The following is a 19,652-nucleotide window of genomic DNA, read 5'->3' on the forward strand; positions in this document are numbered from 1 at the left end:
GAGAAGCATATTTTTAAACGTAAATTATAAAGATTTTAAAAACCATCAGAAAAGAAACACAAGTCAACAGTAAAAGAAACACTATGCTAAGGAAGAGCTCTGGTGAATGCTTATTAAAAGTTACTTTAATAATTATATTGCACACTCTAATTTTGTCTAATCTGATCCACGATGACCTAACGTACTTAAATTGAGCCATAATTTTTTTTTTGTTTTTGAATTTTAGGGTATAAATGACACTTAAACTGATCAAAATTGGCCTTTCTTATAATTCAGTAACTCTCAGCATGGGCTGCACATTAACATTAAAATCACCTGGGGAAACTTTTAAACCACTGATGTCTTGCCCCATCGCTATTCCTATTTTAATGAAGAGAAATCAAAACATCTTTGGATATAAAGCAAAACAAAGTAATTGTGTAAATTCCTACGTAGGTATTTTTAACAGTCCTAAAAAAATGTTCCCTAAAAGATGCCATCGGGAAATTTTTATGAAAAGCCTCTTTTTCTAGTTGAAATTCTGCATTTAATTTACTCAAGTCACCAATGCAGCTTCTTCTCTATTTTGATGAACGATTTAACACTGGCTTATAAATGAACTAGGACTTTTAAAAATCCCTTGATGCACATTTGTAAGAATACGCTGAGTCCAGAAGCAATAACCCCAAATTCAAAAAAGTTGTGAGGCTCTCAGGATGGATCTGAAAACTCAATATAACTAAGCTAATTTCCATTCTTCTGCTTTGTCGTTCACGATTGCCCTTTTCTGCAGTGCTATGACTAATCGAGACTCAAGCCGATAAAAACTCCACTTCGCAGAGCAGATATTCTAATACAAAAGAGGTAGGATGGGGGAGCTCCCATCACACAAGTGCATCTTCCCCACTCGTTTCCGCCTTACTCCTGTCAGTGCTCCCCCTCCCCGGTCGCTTGCCAAAGGCCTTCCCGGGAGACCTCGGCGGGGCGCGCCCTTACCAGTCGCCCCTTATCTGACAGGACGCGCACGGACTGCGCCCCGAAGTACTTCAGCAAGTCCTCTTTCTCCTCAGCGGTAAGCTCAGCCGGCAGGTGCCTGACCAGAAGGGTTCGGTCGCCCCGAGGCGGGGAAAGCGAGGAGGAGCTCGTGCATCCCCTTGATATCGCAAGCGGCTGCTCGGGAGCTGCCATTTTCCTTGGAGAAGCAAAACAGAAATCGTGGGAAGAAGTCTCAGTCAAAATCGCAGCCTCCACACAAGCTGGGATATTTTTTCCGCCTCGCGCTAAGGATTCTGGAAACCAGGAAATACCGAGCAGAAAGTGACCTTCTCGCGAGAACTGCGCCACGGAAAAGCCGCAACCCTTCGGAGACTCTTGGGGAAGGGCGCGGTGCTAATGACAGTAAAGCAAAATGATTTAAATTCCAGGTAGCTCCGGAAAGACTTAAAAGCAAAAACTGGCCCAGAGAAGTGCGAGGGTTACCACAAGTTGTCACTCGAAGAAGGAAACAGGAACCCCAGCCACTTGAGGGAAAGAAGCTGGATGCTCAAGGACACGAGGACTCACGACTGCGCATGTGCGGGCTGGGACCGTCACGGGGCGGGGCGGGGCGGGGCGGGGCGGGGCGCAGCGCAAGGCGGGGCGGGCGCAAGGCGGGGCGCGGTGGCGAGTGCTGTCTGAAGCTGCCCGCGCGGCTGTTAATCCCTGGCCTTGGAAAGTGAATTGGCCTGGATATCAAGTAGGACAACTTGGATGTGGAAATACCGGGTATGTTCTTAAAGTCTTTAGATGGTAAAATCTAAAGATAACCAGTTCTTCAGTCAACTTATTGATACCATGGGGAGGATAACTCAGTTTAAAGGGCAAAAAGTTGAGACTTTTTTCTTGAATCAGTAGGCATTTAGCCAAGGGATAGGCACCCGCCAGGGTTCATTTCACAGAAATGGCAGCCTCTAGGAAGAGGTCGCCTAATAAATAAATTATTGTGTGTGTGTGTGTGCGTGTGTGTGTGTGTGTGTGTGTGTAGGTGTAGGTACTTTTCTCCTTATTTTACAACTGAGGACACTGATGTACAAAGAGGTTAAGTCACACAGCTATAAAATGGAAGAACTAGGATTTGACCCTTGGTGTTCTGACTTGGGGTCTACATACTAATCCACCGTTCTGCGTAGATTCTGAATGGAGTGAGGTAGAGATCATCCCCGGAGGGTCAGAAATGTACCCCTCACCCCATACAGAGAGGGTGTTGAGAATTCTAAAGAGAGGTTTTATTCTAGATGTAGCTGCTACAGTCTGGAGAACCAGAGTTCCTCTTACAGCTCTTTTTGCCACTTAAATAAATGTTAGAGATACAGCACTAAGCTGTATACCAATGTTCTGCTGTCATCCAGCATTGGTTGGGGAGAAGGAGAGGGACAGATACTAATGAAAACTTAAAAGACAAACATGAGAAGAATCTTCCCCCCACACACACACACCAAAATACCAGATAGGCAGAGCCAGACCATCTAGACGCTGTAGGTTTGTTAGGAACCCTATTTATTTGAAGAACATTTAGAAACTGACAAATTCTTTAAATAGGTGTGTGTTGAGGGGAGAGACTCAAAGTTTAGGTATGAAAATTTCTCTGGTTGCAACGCGAAAAATAGAAGCGGAAAGGCCAGTTGGACTACTGTAGAAGTCTGGAGAAAACATTGCCAGAAATAGTTCGGTGAAAGTGGACATGTAGAGAAGGAACTGGAGTTGATACATGTTTTAAAAGTAGGATTGATAGGAACTTGCAGACGAAGAACAGTAAGCAAGGATGAATTCTGGATTTTTGGCTTAAGCTCAATATTATCCATCTGTAGATGATGATGCCATTTACTGAATGTGAGAAGATTGACCAAGTGTAACTAGGTTAGAAACTGTAGTGGGACATTGGAAATAGAAGAACATACATTAAGTTTAAGGTATCCATTCAGTATCCCTGTTTCAAGTAGGAAGTTGAATGTGTATGTTTGGCATTCTTGTGAAAGGTCACCACTAGGTATGGCATCAACCTATTTATATCCGAAGAATGACAAAGGGTATAGATAGAATAGTGCCCAGAATAGCGTCATGGGACATGCAGATGTTGAGAAGTTGAGGCGAGGAAGAACAAGACAATTCCTGCCCTCTCAATGCTTACTTTCTAAAATTAAAACAGAATAAACATGTAAATAAAGTTCTTTCAGAGAATAATAAATGCTTTGGAAAAAATAGGGTAGTGATATAAACTGATTGGAGTGGTCATGCTGTTTTAAACACTGTCCTTCACCGACTTTTTGTGTGTGTGCTTTGAGGACTTGTTTGGAGCTTCTAGCAAGGGAACACTGCTACGCGTATGCCCTTACGGAAGAATCATCCTCCTCTATGGGGGAAAGTCATCCTCCTCAGCAGAGTGTGCAGCTTTGGAAGAGACATATATGGGGCAGTTAGGAAGGAAGGGGAACCCAGCTAGTTAGCCAGATAAGCCAAATCAACTATTGGGATTAGTTGGTGACAGGTACCACAGCAAAATCACCCTCACATCCTCCCTGTAACTCTTATGTTTAGTAAAATGTTCCACACATAGTGCACATTCTGTAAATATCTATTCAATAAATGAATGCATGAAAGAATTCACTTTTATATTTACCACTATCTCCTACAGTTTGGAATTACTACAGGGGCTATCAGAGTTTAATGGTCATTATCTACTGTAATTCAGGTATCATGACTGAGTGGAATAGTTACATGACAGAATTTTATTTTCTCTCCACTTAGTTGCTTTTAGTTGTACTAAATGAAATCTACCTTATCCTTTCCATGACAATATGTCAGGTAGAGGTCATAATTTTCTAGTCACTTTCAGTTGCTATCAGTACAGTTGGTTTGAGATGTCAAGTTCAAACTCCATTAAGGTGTCTCCTCTTACGCTCCCCTCATATCAGGGTTGACCTAAAGGATTGCAGGAATATGTAGTACACTTTCATCTTTTCTGTGTCTGAGTGTAGGTGTGTGTGGTCGTATCTGAGAAGCACCTTTCTCATTCCCTTCTCTTTAGCCCAGAAGTTCCCAAACTTTTTCAGTTATTGGTGCCTTTATTGTCGCAGCAGTTTTTTCTAGCACCCCTTGATGCCACCTTATTTCCTATTCTACTCCGGTTTTCCAAGAAAACCACCGTGTTAGCCAGGATGGTCTCATGATCTGCCTACCTCGGCCTCCCAAATGTTTTATATGAGAGCAGCAGCCGAAAACCCAGCTTTTCAAAGACATGACATTATTAAAAGGAATTAAACAGTATCTAATATTCAAATTGAGAAACATCGCAAGCTGGTAGTTCAGGTAGTGTGTGGTAAACAGTGAGTATTGCTATGTTTCCCTCAAATATTTAAAATATCCCATAGTACCTCTATAAGGTGGCGAGGGTAGCTGGGGCACCTTAGCACAGTTAGAGAACTGTGATTTTAACTCATTTTCGGTCTTAATTTTCTGTGTTGGGGAATGGGAGGAGGGAAAAGTACTGGAACTTGGGAATGTCTGACTTCACTGAGCAATTGTTGGTTCTTTATCTCATTCTTACTCTCAGGGGTTCTGTGTGTTGATGGAGATCCCCTCTAATGTGGTGGTTTTCTTGGATTCATTTTCATCTTCATCTTCCTCCATGCCACTGAGTACCTTCTCAGACAGAAATACCTTTTTTACTTCCTTTGGTTTGTGTCCCTAATTTTCCTCACTTGACCACGTGGCTATTTGTACTTCCCTATTACATCTTACTTTTTACCCCCAAACTCCCTGTTTTTCCACATGAAGACAAGAAAACTCCCTATTTTTCCACATGAAGACAGGAATACCCTATCCACATGAAGATAGGGTCCTATCTCTGGCATGCTTTGGGGAACCACAGTAGGGAGAAGGGTTGATCCCAGTATTTGTCCTGGCTTCTTGCCAGAGGCATTCCCCTCACCCTCCACAGCCAAGCTTCTAAAGAGACAGACATAATTATTCTTATTTCTTCGTTTCCCATGCACTCCAAAGTGTGCTCCTACCTGACTTCTGATCCCATCAGTCCACAGGGTAGTTCTTGTTAGGGTCACTAGTTACCTCCCAGTTACTAAATCCAGTAGGCCTTTTTCAGTTCTCATTTTAGCTTTTCAGCAATGCTTGGCATACCTGACCACTTCTTCGTTGAGACACTATCTTCCCTTGATTTCCAAAACGCACCACTTCTCCTACTGTTCAAGCTCACTTTCTCTCCTGCTTTACTCCAGTAAATCTTTGACTCCATGCTTTCTCCTATTTCCTGTCACCTTGAATCCTTCCTTTTTTTTTTTTTTTTTTTTTTTTGAGACGGAGTCTTGCTCTGTCGCCCAGGCTGGAGTGCAGTGGTGTGATCTCGGCTCACTGCAAGCTCCGCCTCCCGGGTTCACTCCATTCTCCTGCCTCAGCCTCCTGAGTACCTGGGGGTACAGGCGCCCGCCACCACACCCAGCTAATTATTTATTTATTAATAGATACATGGTTTCACCGTGTTATCCAGGATGGTCTCGATCTCGTGACCTCGTGATCCGCCCACCTTGGCCTCCCAAAGTGCTGGGATTATGGGCGTGAGCCACCGTGCCCAGCCCCCACTTTTATTCTTAAATGGTGACCTTGCTTCTTAATCTCATTGGGGAAAAAAAAATGAACCAAATAATAGAAGTTTCCTGTGTCTATTAATCCTAACTGTATCTGTGAGTCTTGGTTAAGCTAACCTTTCTCTTGGGAAGTAAATCTGCCTTTCATGTACTTTACTGAGCCTTTCTCATCAGTATATACAAATATGATTATTTACCTTTTGTTTAAAAAACCAAAAGCAAACAAAATAATTTTTGAAAATTCTCTTCACTTTCCTCTTTGACTACCATTTCATTTCTTTCTGTTAATAGCAAAACTCTTGGAAATGGTGGTTTATATTCATTGTCTCCAATTTTCTTCTCCCATATTCTGTTTAGAATGTTCCAATCAGATTTGTATCCCAATTGTTTTTCTGAAATTGCCCTTCTTGAGGTCATCAGTGACCTCTACACACTGCTAAATCCAGTGGTCATTTCTTAGATCTTATCCTTCTTGATCTATAAGCATTGCTCACTAAACACAGTTGTTTACTCTGCTCTAGAAACAAACAACATCCTACAAACAACCAATAAACCAAACTTGCTTCGTTTGGCTTACCGAGTACCATACTTGCCAAGTTTTTCTCCTATCATTCTGATCACTCTCTTTGTTTCTTTTGCTGATTGCTCTTCATCTCCTTGACTTCCAAAGGTTGGAATTTCCCATGCTCAATCTTTCTCTTTTTGCCCTACCTGTACTTGACAGGTCATGTCATTCAGTTTTATGGCTTTAAGAACCATACGTTGATGACTACCAAATCATATCTTCAGCCTGAACCTCGTCTCTAAACTCCCAGTCCATATATTGAAGTGCTTACTTGACATTTTCTCGATGTTATGTAATAAGCCTCTCAAAACTAAGAGGCCTAAAACTGAGCTCTTGATAGTATTCAAAAATTTTCTTTCAGTTTTTCCCATCTCAGTTACCTGTGACTCCTCTATATCTTTTATATCTCATGCCTTGACATTCCTCAAATTCCCTTTATCTTACCTTCAAATTATATTCAAAATTTGACCATTTTTCATTGCCCCTACTATTTCTACCATCCTTGTCCAAGCAGCCATGATCTATATGGAATATTGTCATAGCCTCATGACTGGTCTCCTACTTTTGCCCTTGCTGTCTGGACAGCACAGTAAGACTCAGCAATTATTTCATATATTCCTTTACATTTCCCAACTCTCTTGTTGGTAATTGGGACTATATGATTCATTTTGGTAGATGGGGTGTTAATTAAAGTGACATGTGTCAATTCCAGAGTATTGCATGAAAGATTGGATGTGAAAACAGTGATCATGTAGGCCACATATTGAGGTGGTATTACCTCAAGCTAAACATAGCCTAGAATACTAACTCACCACATCAATGACAGCTCCCCACAGAATCACTTCACTCCCACCAAACTTTGCATCAAAGTAGTAAATAACTTTTTTCTGTTAAAGGTATTGATAATTTAGGATTAATTTTTACCATGCAAAGTCCATTCTAACATGATTAAAAATATATTGCTTCTTCAATGTATTTTTATCACAGCAGCTAAAGTGATTCTGTTAAATCTTCAAAACTCTGCAGTAACTTTTCCCCTCACTTAGAGTAAATGCTGAAGTTCTTTTGATCTGTGAAAATTTCCATGATCTGACTCCTCCAGTATATTATTTTTATGACTTCATCTATTCTTCCCTTCTTCCTTCCCTCTACTGTAAACACACTGACCTTCTGGCTGTGCTTGAACACTTCAGACCCATAACTAAGACCTTTGCCTTTGCCATTCTCTTGTTCAGGGATGCTTTTCCTACAGATATCTGCATGCTTAGTTCCCTGACTTTCTGCAGATGCTCAAATGCGACTTTCTCGTTAAATTCTTCATTGTCAGTCAACACCATCTCTGCCTCCTCTATTCTCTTGCCATATTGCAAACAAACAAAAACAGCAACAACACTGAACACTAGATTTTTCAGTGTTTTTGTTGTCACTGTGTAATAAGCCATCCAATTACTTGGTAACTTAAAACAACCATCATCGAAGTCTTTTCTTTTTTCCCAAGGTAGAATTCATGTCTTCATTCCATTTGTTATTTTAATACTTTTCACCTCTGCTATAAAAGTTATCATAAATACACTTTATTATAAATAATTGTATATATAATGTCATTATTATTAATAAGCTGCTTGAAGACAAGAATTTCTATGTTCATCTTTATATCCTCCAAGCATTAGCATAGTACCTTACAAATAGATTAATGATCGTTGAATGTTGAAATATGTATTAATATTTGACTTATGTTTTAAACATGTATCAGTGAATAAATTAATGTTATTATCAAGAAAATAAAAAACACTGCTGACAAACAGGGATTACATATTCAGCAGTTTGCATAATGACTTTAGGAAACGAGTCTAAAGATTCCTAGGCAAAATGATCAGAAAGTTAAAATGTCAATATTATTTTTGTTATTTATTGATAGATTAGATAATGTGTGGATCTCACACATAGTTATTTATAGACTTAGTCTCTTCCTTTAAATAACAAGTGAACAGAGGCAGGATTTATGTGAACTTTTGACTATTGCAGGGGAAATCAGCCTTTTCTACTGGGATATAACTTGCTTGTATCTGCTGTTCTGAGATGGAACCTAGAGAAGATAGAGAAATAGCACCCAAAAAATATTCCTGTTCTAAAATACTTTCTTAACTCCATTTATAATTTGGAATCCATTTGGATAGCACATTTTTTTTTTTTTTTAATGTATGCAACCTGGAAGGCTATTTTTCTTAATATAAACCTATACATTTATGTTGTGGGAAGTCAGGGACCCTGAACAGAGGTACCGGCTGAAGCCATGGCAGAAGAACATAAATTGTGAAGATTTCATGGACATTTATTAGTTCCCCAAATTAATACTTTTATAATTTCTTACGCCTGTATTTACTGCAATCTCTGAACATAAATTGTGAAGATTTCATGGACACTTATCACTTCCCCAATCAATACCCTTGTGATTTCCTATGCCTGTCTTTACTTTAATCTCTTAATCTCATCATCTTCTTCATAAGCTGAGGAGGATATATGTCACCTCAGGACCCTGTGATGATTGTGTTAACTGCACAAATTGTTTTTATAGCATGTGTGTTTGAAAATATGAAATCTGGGCATCTCAAAAAAAGAACAGGATAACAGCAATGTTCAGGGAACTCCAGAGATAAGACTTCTGGCTGCCGGTGAGCCAGACAGAACAGAGCCATATTTCTCCTCTTCCAAAAGCAAATAGGAGAAATATTGCTGAATTCTTTTTCTCAGCAAGGAACATCCCTGAGAAAGAGAATGCGCCCTGAGAGTATGTTTATAGACGGCCCTCTTAAGGCGGGCCACCTTTTACAGTTGAAGTCGAAGGGATGAAATAAGCCCCGATCTCCTGTAGCGCTCCCAGGCTTTTAGGACGAGGAAAATTTCCACCTAATAAATTTTTGTCAGACAGGTTGTCTGCTCTCAAACTCCGTTTCCTGATAAGATGTTATCAATGACAATGCGTGCCTGAAACTTCATTAACAATTGTAATTTTGCCCCATCCAGTGGTCCTGTGATCTTGCCCTGCCTCCATTTGCTTTGTGATATTTTATTACCTTGTGAAGTATGTGATCTCTGTGACCTACACCCTATTTGTGCACTCCCTCCCCTTTTGAAAATTGCTAATAAAAACTTGCTGGTTTTATGGCTCGGGGAACATCACGGATCCTGCTGACATGTGATGTCTCTCCTGGACACCCAGCTTTAAATTTCTCTCTCTTGTGCTTTTTCCCTTTATTTCTCAACCCAGCTGAGTCACTTAAGAAATAGAAAAGAACCCATGCAACCATCAGGAGTGGGTTCTCCCGATACATTTAAGTATTTATTAGTTGATATGGTTTGGCTGTGTCCTTACCCAAATCTCATCTTGAATTGTAACTCCCACAATTCCCACATTTTGTGGGAGGAACCGGGTGGGAGGTAATGGAATCATGGAGGTGAGTTTTTCCCATGCTATTCTTGTGATAGTGAATAAGTCTCATGAGATCTGATGATTTTTAAAAAAACAGTTTCCCTGCACAAGCACTCTCACTTTGCCTGCTGCCATCCATGTAAGATATGACTTGTTCCTCCTTGCTTTCTGCTATGATTGTGGGGACTCCCCAGCTATGAGGAACTGTAAGTCTGTTAAACCTCTTTTTCTTCCCAGTATCAGGTGTGTCTTTATCAGCAGCATTAAAATACATTAGTCAATCAAAAAATTAAAATGTACTATACATTTCAGAAGATGCCTAGAGAAAATGTTTCAGCTGATAAATGGTATTGGCATAAGTAGTTGTTTTTCTGTAACATGACAATGCTGGATTATCTTCTCTCAGGTAAAAACTAAATTACAGACAAATGCTGAAGTGTCAGAAAATACAGCTGTTACCAAAAAATTTGAAAAAGAGAGACAAATTAATAGACAAATATATTTAAAGAATATAAACAGGTGATTTTACAAAAAGGAAACCTGAATGGCCCATTAACATATGGAAAGGTGTTTAACCTTACTAGTGGTAATGGGAATGCCAATTAGACCCCACAAGAATATACCAATTCTCAATTCTCAAACTAGAAAATGTTATACATAGCTATAAAATTTAATGTTGGTGTGTACCTGAGGGCAAATGTCTGTCACAGGCATTTAGAAAAGTAAATCTTAGTATTTATTTGGGCAAATGTTAACATACTTTTTGATCCAGTAATTCTGCTTTTCAGATCTATCTTATAGAAATAAAAGCATCTGTATACAGATGCTGAAAGGTTGAATTAGCTGGACCTAATGGGGCTACCAAAAGAAAATCCGAAGACAAACTATTTTACAACTTCACCATGCTTTATTGGATCTCCTTCCTCTGCAATCACCCTTGGCATTCCTATTTATTTTTATCTTAAAACAATCTATTATTTATAATTAAGATTCTCTTTCAGTTCAGTTTTTAATACTAATCTCACTTCTAAATATACACCCTTCTCTAAGCTCAGGGAACTTACGGTGGGGAAGATGATGTAGTCTTTTCTTTCATTTTCTTCATCTCTTTGTGTTTCTGCTTTAGAATCCACTAGGAAAAGTAATTCTGTCTTTGCTGTTGATGTCCTATCAAGGCAGGTCACCGTAGTTGTCCTTTTGAGGGCCCTGTAGCATTTATGCCATATAGTTTCATGATATCAGTAATATACTTACTGGTTGACCACTTATGATTCTTCTTCAGTTCCTGTCTCTAACCCCTTTGAGTCATTCACCCCAACAGATAAACCTCTTGAGTGGGGCCTATATGCATAGAGAGTCCAGCTACCTCGTACAGTGATTTGCTGGTCTAGATGTCAATTATTTTCCAGAAAATCTCATACTTCTTAGTACTAACCTCCAAGTGGCCTAACCAAATGACAATTTCTCCCTCACTTCACTCTCTAAGTTCCTCTGCTCTCCTCCTTATTCAGTCACAACACAGGCATGCTCCTGACTCACAGCAAAACCAAGGTATTAAAATTAAACTTTAATAAAATTTATTAAAAGCTATATGGTGTAAAAGCATAAAATGATTTCTTTTGTTAATTAATTCCAATGACAGCATTGAAAAACTTAGTTCTGTAAAAGTTACAAACTATCAGAAAGTTTGCTTTTTGAAATTATGTTAGTGAGACAGGAACACCCCACTATTGCCTGAGGAGCTAAGCTATGTGGGTACTTTAACACAGAGAAGCAGCCTCAATTTTCCACCCAGGAGCAAAGCTGCAGATAATGTTTTTCAGATAGAAGATTCTACAGTCATCTTAACTTTGTAGTGTTCAAAGAAAGAGAACCCTATACCCACTTCTTAGTCCAGGCTTGATGCTAATACAGCCAGGCTGTTCTTTCAGCCTGTCAAAGAACTGTTCATTTGAATTTTATTTAAAGCCTACCTTACTCTTAAATGAATCAGAATGCTGACTCTTCCTTCATCTGTTTTGCCAAAATGCCCCATCAATTGTGTAGTCTTTTTTTACTGCTGCAAAATGATAAACTTACCTTTGTCAGACCATAGATGTGTCATAGTCTGGTGGTCTTTGAGCAGATTTATTAGTCATGCCTAAATAACATTTTCTGTGCCCAACACTCTCAAAGGTGTTAAAAAGACGTATATCACGGTAGATGAAAACCAGCATGTAACTGAGTTGTTATAGGGCTGAATGCTGCTTAAGAAAGTAAAGAAATAAAATAAAGCAGAGCCTAAATTTTATCTCCTGAATCCTTTAAATCCCTCTATCTAGTTGACTCTTTATGTTTCACCCTTACATTCACCTTATGCTACATGGAAGGTAAACTATACTTTCTTAAAGACACCCACATATTTTTGTCTTTCTATACTCAAATGTGCTGCATATGCCACACAGCTAATGATTTTCTTGATTCTCATCGAAATGTGACCTTTCACTTGATTTTCAGTAAACTCTTTGGCTTGTTATGACCCATATAGTTTCCTTTTTATTATAATTATTGGAAAATGTAATTTGGTTGACTTTTAGATTTCATCATATGTCTTCATAATTTTCTCTTACCTGGAATGTTCCAATAGACTCTAGATTAGTTTCCTTGCTTCCATTCTAGGCACTTTACAGTCTGTTTTCCTCACAATAGCTCATGTGATTTTTAAAAACATAAATTACATCACATTACTTTCCTGTTTGCAACCTTTAATTGGCTTCCCGTCACAGTTACAATAAGACCTACAGTCCTCCTCTTGCCATATAAAGCCTTTCTTGGTATTTCTATCGTCTTATGTCCTATTTCTCTGCTTCATGAGCACTCCCCATTAGTCATTCTTGCAGCAGCGGTAGTGGGGGTGTAAAATCAAAAAAACGAATCTCTTCAAATGTCCTTTATCTCTCTAACATTCCTCTTCCAGATGCTCATATCCCTTATGTTTATTCAGTTTTTATGCAGCTGTGCTTTCCTCAGAGAGGACTTTCATGCCATCTCTGGAAATAGCATTTCTCCTCACCTAGCCAACACTAATAACTTAACCTTGCCTTATTAATTTCTTGCAAAATAGCAGCCTAGAAATATATACTAATGTGTGTGTGTAAGTGTGTGTGTGCGCGCGCATGCGTGTGTTAGAAACTCTATGAGGTAAGAGTTTTTGTCATGTTTGCTACTTTGTTCACCTGCCAAAAGTAGTACCTGGCACATTATGGGTATGCAATAAGTGCTTTTTGAATGAATGAATAAACAGATGAATAAATGAATGAATGAAAGTTATCCAGTCATATAGTTACCTTGCTCGTGTTTATCACACTATTAGACTTTCAGTTTTATATTCAGAAGTGGCTAAATCACAGATTCGAGTGTCAAAATATCTGAGACTTATATACCTGCTCTGTTATGTGACCTAGGAGAAGTTACTTAATCTATCTTCCTCAATGTTCAAATATATAACATAGAGATAATAATATGTATACCTCACAGGTTTATGAGTATCAGGTGAATTAATGTGGCACAGAGTGCTATAGAAGTTGTTATATTTGTTATTTTTACATTTAATTGGTGATTATTTGAATATTATCTATCTTCTTCACTAGACTTTTGGGAGCTATATTAATTTTTATCCATAACTTTATCTTCAAGCCACAGTTCATAATATGTGCTCTATAAATATTCTTTGAACTCTTTTATAAAAAGCTGATTTCAGTTTTGAGATCATGCGTGCACGTATGTTTGAGTGCACCGGGCCTATTTTCATATTCTGTAGTTACCAGTCGTTGTCGCTAGATGGCAAGTTTGTCCTAGCCAAGGCAAAATGTTTTAAGACCAGAAACTGAAGAGTAGCCCTAAATAGGGGAAAATTTTGTGTATGTGTTTTTATAGACCGGTAGGATGATAAACATTTACTTAAAAATAATAGTTTCCTATATTTTATTCTTTTTCATTTCATTAGGTACTCTACCCTCCCAGGAATCTCATCTTTTGTATAGTGATGCATTTTAGCATTACTGTCATGCCATTGACCCTTTGTTACTATATTCACATGTTTCTATTTAAAAAGCAATGTTTAAAAAGGTCTCTTAATGTATTCTTTATCAACATATGTTTCCCACGTCTTTCAAAATCATACTTTTTACCTGCCGGTTCCAAAATATGTTTTGATTTTGGCTAAGACATAAGCTAACCTTTTTGAGCAAGAACTTTGTCTTTTTTTCTGATTACTAGCCACCCTATATCGATGTGAAGTATATGTCCCTTTTGATTCTTTTAAACTCTCAATGTACCATCTTGGAAAAAGAAACTGTTAGGCTCAATGCTATTGTACCTGTCCAACTTCACCTTTATTTAGCAAAATTATCAAAAAGCTTCTGGTATAAAGGAACAAAAAAGAGTGTTAAGTAAACTATAAATTAGATAATCAATCTTTAAATGATCGTCTTATTGAATTATTACATTTATCTTTATAAATATAAATTTCTTAGAATTGGTTAAATGTACATATATGCTTTGACAAGTTAAATTTACCAAAATACATTAAAATTGTGGGCATGTAAGCAAACATAAATAATAGTACCTTTAATATGGTGCTGATTTTTTTTGTACAGCAATATTTACAAAGAATCCTTATTTTCTTTTTGAAAGTTAACTACTGAATAAAATAGAGCTAAAAAATTAACTATTTTTTAATATTTTTTTCTGTGCCTTGATGTGTCATAGAGTAAAAGAAATGTGGTTATTTTTCTTACAACTGCTAAAATACTTTTTCCCTCTTTTCCTCTTGTCTTGGTCCATTTGAACTGGTGTAACAAAATACCATAAACTAGGTAACTTATAAACAACAGAAATTTATTTCTTACTGTTCTGGAGCCTTAGAAGTCCAAGATTGAGGCACCAGCAGACTTGACATCTGCTGAGTTTTACCATTTCCTGATTTAAAGATGATGCCATCTCACTATGTCATCACATGGCAGAAGGGGCAAGGCAGCTCTCTAGGGCCTCTTTCATAAGAGCATTAATCCACTCACCACTTAATCACAACCCCAAAAGCCGCATCTCCCAATATTATCTATCACCTTGGGAGGTAAGATTTCAACATAAGAATTTTGGGCAGGATACAAACATTCATACATTAGTACATCTTCTTATTAAGAAAAGTGATTATCTTGGCTATACGGGCCCTTTTTTTTTGTTCCATATGAAATTTGAAGTAGTTTTTTTTCTAATTCTATGAAGAAAGTCAATGGTAGCTTGATGGGAATACTATTGAATCTACAAATTACTTTGAGCAGTATGACCATTTTAACTATATTGACTCTTTCTATCCAGGAACATGGAATTATTTTCCATTTGTTTGTGTCCTCTCTAATTTCCTTGAGCAGTGGTTTGTATTTCTCCTTGAAGAAGTCCTTCATGTTCCTTGTAAGGTGTATTCCTAGGTATTTTATTCTCTTTGTAGTAATTAAGAATGGGAGTTCACTCATGATTTGGCTCTCTGCTTGTCTATTATTGGTGTATAGGAATGCTTATGATTTTTTCACATTGATTTTGTATCCTGAGACTTTGCTGAAGTTGCTTATCAGCTTAAGGAGGTTTTAGGTTGAGTTTTCTTTTTTTTTTTTTGAAAGAATCTTACTCTGTCACCCAGGCTGGAGTACAGTGATGTGATCTCAGATCACTGCAACCTCCGCCTCCCGGGTTCAAGCGATTTTCCTGCCTCAGTCTCCCAAGTAACTGGGACTACAGGCACGTGACACCATGCCTAGCTATTTTTTTGTATTTTTAGTAGAGACAGGGTTTCACCATATTAGCCAGGATGGTATCAATCTCCTGACCTCATGATCTGCCCATCTAGGCCTCCCAAAGTGCTGGGATTACTGATGCGAGCTACGATGCCCGGCCAACGATGAGGTTTTCTAAATATATAATTATGTCATCTGTAAACAGAGACAATTTGACTTTCTCTCTTCCTATTTGAATACCCTTCATTTCTTTCTGTTGCCTGATTGCCCTGGCCAGAACTTCCAATACTATGTTGAATAGGAGTTGTGAGAGAGGGCATCCTATTGTGCCCATTTTCAAAGGGAATGATTCCAGCTTTTGTTCATTCAGTATGATGCTGGCTATGGATATGTCACAAATAGCTCTTATTGAGATATATTCCATCAATACCTGGTTTATTGAGAGTTTCTAGCATGATACAGTGTTGACTTTTATCAAAGATCTTTTCTGCAGCTGTTGAGATAATCATGTGGTTTTTGACATTGGTTCTGTTTATGTGATGGATTACGTTTATTGATTTGCATATGTTGAACCAGCCTTCAATCCCAGGGATGAAGCCAACTTGATCGTGATGATAAGCTTTTAGATGTGCTGCTGGATTCAGTCTGCTGGTATTTTATTGAGGATTTTCGCATCGCTGTTCACCATGAATATTGTCCTGACATTTTCTTTTTTTGTTGTGTCTCTGTCAGGTTTTGGTATCATGATGATGCTGGCCTCATAAAATGAGTTAGGGAGGAGCCCCTCTTTTTCTATTGTTCGGAATAGTTTCAGAAGGAATGGTACCAGCTCCTCTTTGTACCTCTGGTAGAATTTGGCTGTGAATCCGTCTGGTCCTGGGCTTTTTTAGTTGGTAGGCTATTCGTTACTGCATCAATTTCAGAACCTGTTATTGGTCTATTCAGAGATTTGACTTATTCCTGGTTTAGTCTTGGGAGGGTGTATGTATCCAGGAATTTATCCATTTCTTCTAGATTTTCTAGTTTTATTTTGTGTAGAGGTGTTCATAGTATTCTCTGATTGTAGTTTGTGTTTCTGTGGGATCAGTGGTGATATCTCCTTTATCATTTTTTATTGTGTCTATGTTATTCTTCTCTCTTTTCTTCTTTATTAGTCTTGCTAGTGGTCTATTTTGTTAACCTTTTCAAAAAATCAACTCCTGGATTCAATGATTTTTTGAAGGGTTTTTGTGTCTCCATCTCCTTCAGTTCTGCCCTGTTCTTAGTTGTTACTTGTTTTCTGCCATCTTTTGAATTTGTTTGCTCTTGCTTCTCTAGTTCCTTTCATTGTGACATTAGGGCCGGGCACGGTGGCTAAAACCTGTAATCCCAGCACTTTGGGAGGCCGAGACGGGTGGATCATGAGGTCAGGAGATCGAGACCATCCTGGCTAACAGGGTGAAACGCCGTCTCTACTAAAAAAATACAAAAAACTAGCCGGACGAGGTTGCAGGCGCCTGTAGTCCCAGCTACTCGGGAGACTGAGGCAGGAGAATGGTGTGAACCCGGGAGGCGGAGCTTGCAGTGAGCTGAGATCCAGCCACTGCACTCCAGCCTGGGCAACAGAGCGAGACTCTGTCTCAAAAAAAAAAGAAAAAAAAAAATTGTGATATTAGGGTGTCGATTTTAGATCCTTCCCATTTTCTGATGTGGTCATTCAGTGCTGTAAATTTCCCTCTTAACGCTGCTTTAGCTGTGTCCCAGAGATTCTGGTATGTTATATCTTTGTTCTCATTGGTTTCAAAGAACTTCTTTATTTCTGCCTTCATTTCATTATTTACTCAGTAGTCATTCAGGAGCAGGTTGTTCACTTTCCATGTAGTTGTGTGGTTGTGAGTGAGTTTCTTAATCCTGAGTTCTAATTTGATTGCACTGTGGTCTGAGAGACTGTTATGATTCTTATTCTTTTGCATTTGCTGAGGAGTGTTTTACTTCCAATTATATGATCAATTTTAGAATAAGTGCTATGTTGTGCTGAGAAGAATGTATGTTCCGTTGATCTGAGATGGAGAGCTCTGTAGATGCCTATTAGGCCCACTGGTCCAGAATTGAGTTCAGCCCTGAATATCCTTATTAATTTTCTGTCTCAATCTGTCTAATATTGACAGTGGAGTGTTAAAGTCTCCCACTATTATTGTGTGGGAGTCTAAGTCTCTCTGTAGGTCTCTAAGAACTTATTTTATGAATCTGGGTACTCTTGTATTGGGTGCATGTATATTAAGGATAGTTAGCTATTCTTATTGCATTGATTGCTTTACCACAAAGCTGTAGGCATCACACTACCTGACTTCAAACTATATTAAAAGTCCACAGTAACCAAAACAGCATGGTACTGGTACCAAAATAGATATATACACCAATGGAACAGAACAGAGGCCTCAGAAATAACACCACACATCTACAACCATCTGACTTCAATGAACCTGACAAAAACAAGCAATGAGGAAAGGATTCCCTGTTTAATAAATGGTGCTGGGAAAACTGGCTAGCCATATGCAGAAAACAGAAACTGGACCCCTTCCTTACACCTTTTACACAAATTAACTCAAGTTGTATTAAAGACTTACAGGTAAAACCTAAAACCATAAAAGCCCTAGAGGAAAACCTAGGCTGTACCATTCAGGACATAGGCATGAGCAAAGACTTCATGACTAAAATACCAAAAATAATGGCCACAAAGGCTAAAATTGACAAATATGATCTAATTAAACTAAAGAGCTTCTGCACAACAAAAGAAACTGTAATCAGAGTGAACAGGCAACCTACAGAATGGGAGAAAATTTTTGCGATATATCCATATAACAGAGGTCTAATATCTAGAATCTACGAGGAACTTAAATTTACAGGAAAAAAAAACAAACAACCCCATCAAAAAGTGGGTGAATGATATGAACAGACACTTCTCAAAAAAAGACATTTATATGGCCAAATAACATATGAAAAGAAGCTCCTCATCACTAGTCATTAGAGAAATGCAAATAAAAACCACAATGAGATACCATCTCACACTAGTTAGAATGGTGATCATTAAAAACGCAGGAAACAACAGATGCTGGCAAGGATGTGGAGAAATAGGAACGCGTTTACACTATTGTTGGGAGTGTAAACTAGTTCAATCATTGTGGAAGACAGTGTGACAATTCCTCAAGGATTTTGAACCAGAAATACCATTTGACCTAGCAATCCCATTGCTGGGTATATAACCAAAGGATTATAAATCATTCTACTATAAGGACACATGTACACGTATGCTTACTGCAACACTATTTACAATAGCAAAGACTTGGAACCAACCCAAATGTCCATCAGTGATAGACTGGATAAAGAAAATGTGGCACAAATACACCATGGGATACTATGCAGCCGTAAAAAATAATGAGTTCATGTCCTTTGTGGGAACATGATTGAAGCTGGAAACCATCGTTCTCAGCAAACTAACACAGGAACAGAAAACCAAACACCACATGTTCTCACTCATAAGTGGGAGCTGAATAACGAGAACACATGGACACAAGGAGGGGAACATCGCACACTGGGGCCTGTCGGGGGGTGGGGGGCAAGGGAGGAAGAGCATTAAGACAAATATCTAATGCATGTGGGGTTTAAAACCTAGTTGATGGGTTGGTAGGTACAGCAAACCACCATGGCACATATATGCCTATTTAACAAACCTGCACATTCTGCACATGTATCCTGGAACTTATGGTAAAAATTTTTAAAGTGATTATCTGTTACTTTATTCTACTTTTTAGAATGTCTTAAAATAAATATTAATTTATTCTGGCATTGATATTTTTCCAAGTTAACCCAAACATAGCTGAGATGCTACCATTAGCAATGTTGTCAGGGATTCAAACATACTGATAGACTCTCTCAGGTTAAATGATTCAATGTACAAGTAAACATTTATTGACAATGATTTCCTGTATTATGGAAGACTTGTAGGAGACTTGCATTGACTTCTACTTCTTCTTTATTTTTCCTACCCCATTTCCAACTTCCCTTTCAAATCTGACTCATAAATTTATTTTATATCCAACTTGAGAGGGTATTAATGACATCATCTAATATAATGAGAAGGCATTATCCAAGGTACATTTTTTAACTATATATTATCCTGCAAATATCTGAGATTTTGTCACTGTCTCACTTTTTATATTATGATTATAACTTAGTTGAAATTATACATTACTGTTAACAAAAGGTAATACATAGTTATTGTTGAAATTCTG

General features: G+C 38.2%; 1 protein-coding gene and 1 non-coding gene across 6 annotated transcripts in view; one reads left to right on the forward strand and one right to left on the reverse strand.

Annotated features, from left to right (window-relative positions):
* RNPC3 (RNA binding region (RNP1, RRM) containing 3) overlaps positions 1-1,548 on the reverse strand; it is a 31,676-nt gene extending 30,128 nt beyond the window's left edge. For 3 of the 4 annotated variants that reach the window (XR_005240373.2, XM_037998122.2, XM_073008533.1), the window contains exon 1: positions 976-1,543. Coding sequence is in view for 3 of the 4 variants with exons in the window: in XM_037998122.2 (XP_037854050.2) it covers positions 976-1,167 (192 nt within the window). In the remaining variant the exon portion in view is untranslated. Of the gene's footprint in view, positions 1-975 lie in introns of all 4 variants that reach the window. The other variant, XM_007977782.3, reaches the window with a different exon arrangement.
* A 56-nt stretch (positions 1,549-1,604) lies between these two features.
* LOC103225894 (uncharacterized) overlaps positions 1,605-19,652 on the forward strand; it is a 110,015-nt gene continuing 91,967 nt past the window's right edge. Inside the window, exon 1 of one of the 2 annotated variants that reach the window (XR_005240374.2) lies at positions 1,605-1,743. This is a non-coding gene — a transcript (uncharacterized protein). The remainder of the gene's footprint in view (positions 1,744-19,652) is intronic. The other variant, XR_005240375.2, reaches the window with a different exon arrangement.

Source organism: Chlorocebus sabaeus, chromosome 20, assembly GCF_047675955.1.
Source record: "Chlorocebus sabaeus isolate Y175 chromosome 20, mChlSab1.0.hap1, whole genome shotgun sequence".
In the NCBI taxonomy this organism is placed as follows: domain Eukaryota; kingdom Metazoa; phylum Chordata; class Mammalia; order Primates; family Cercopithecidae; genus Chlorocebus; species Chlorocebus sabaeus.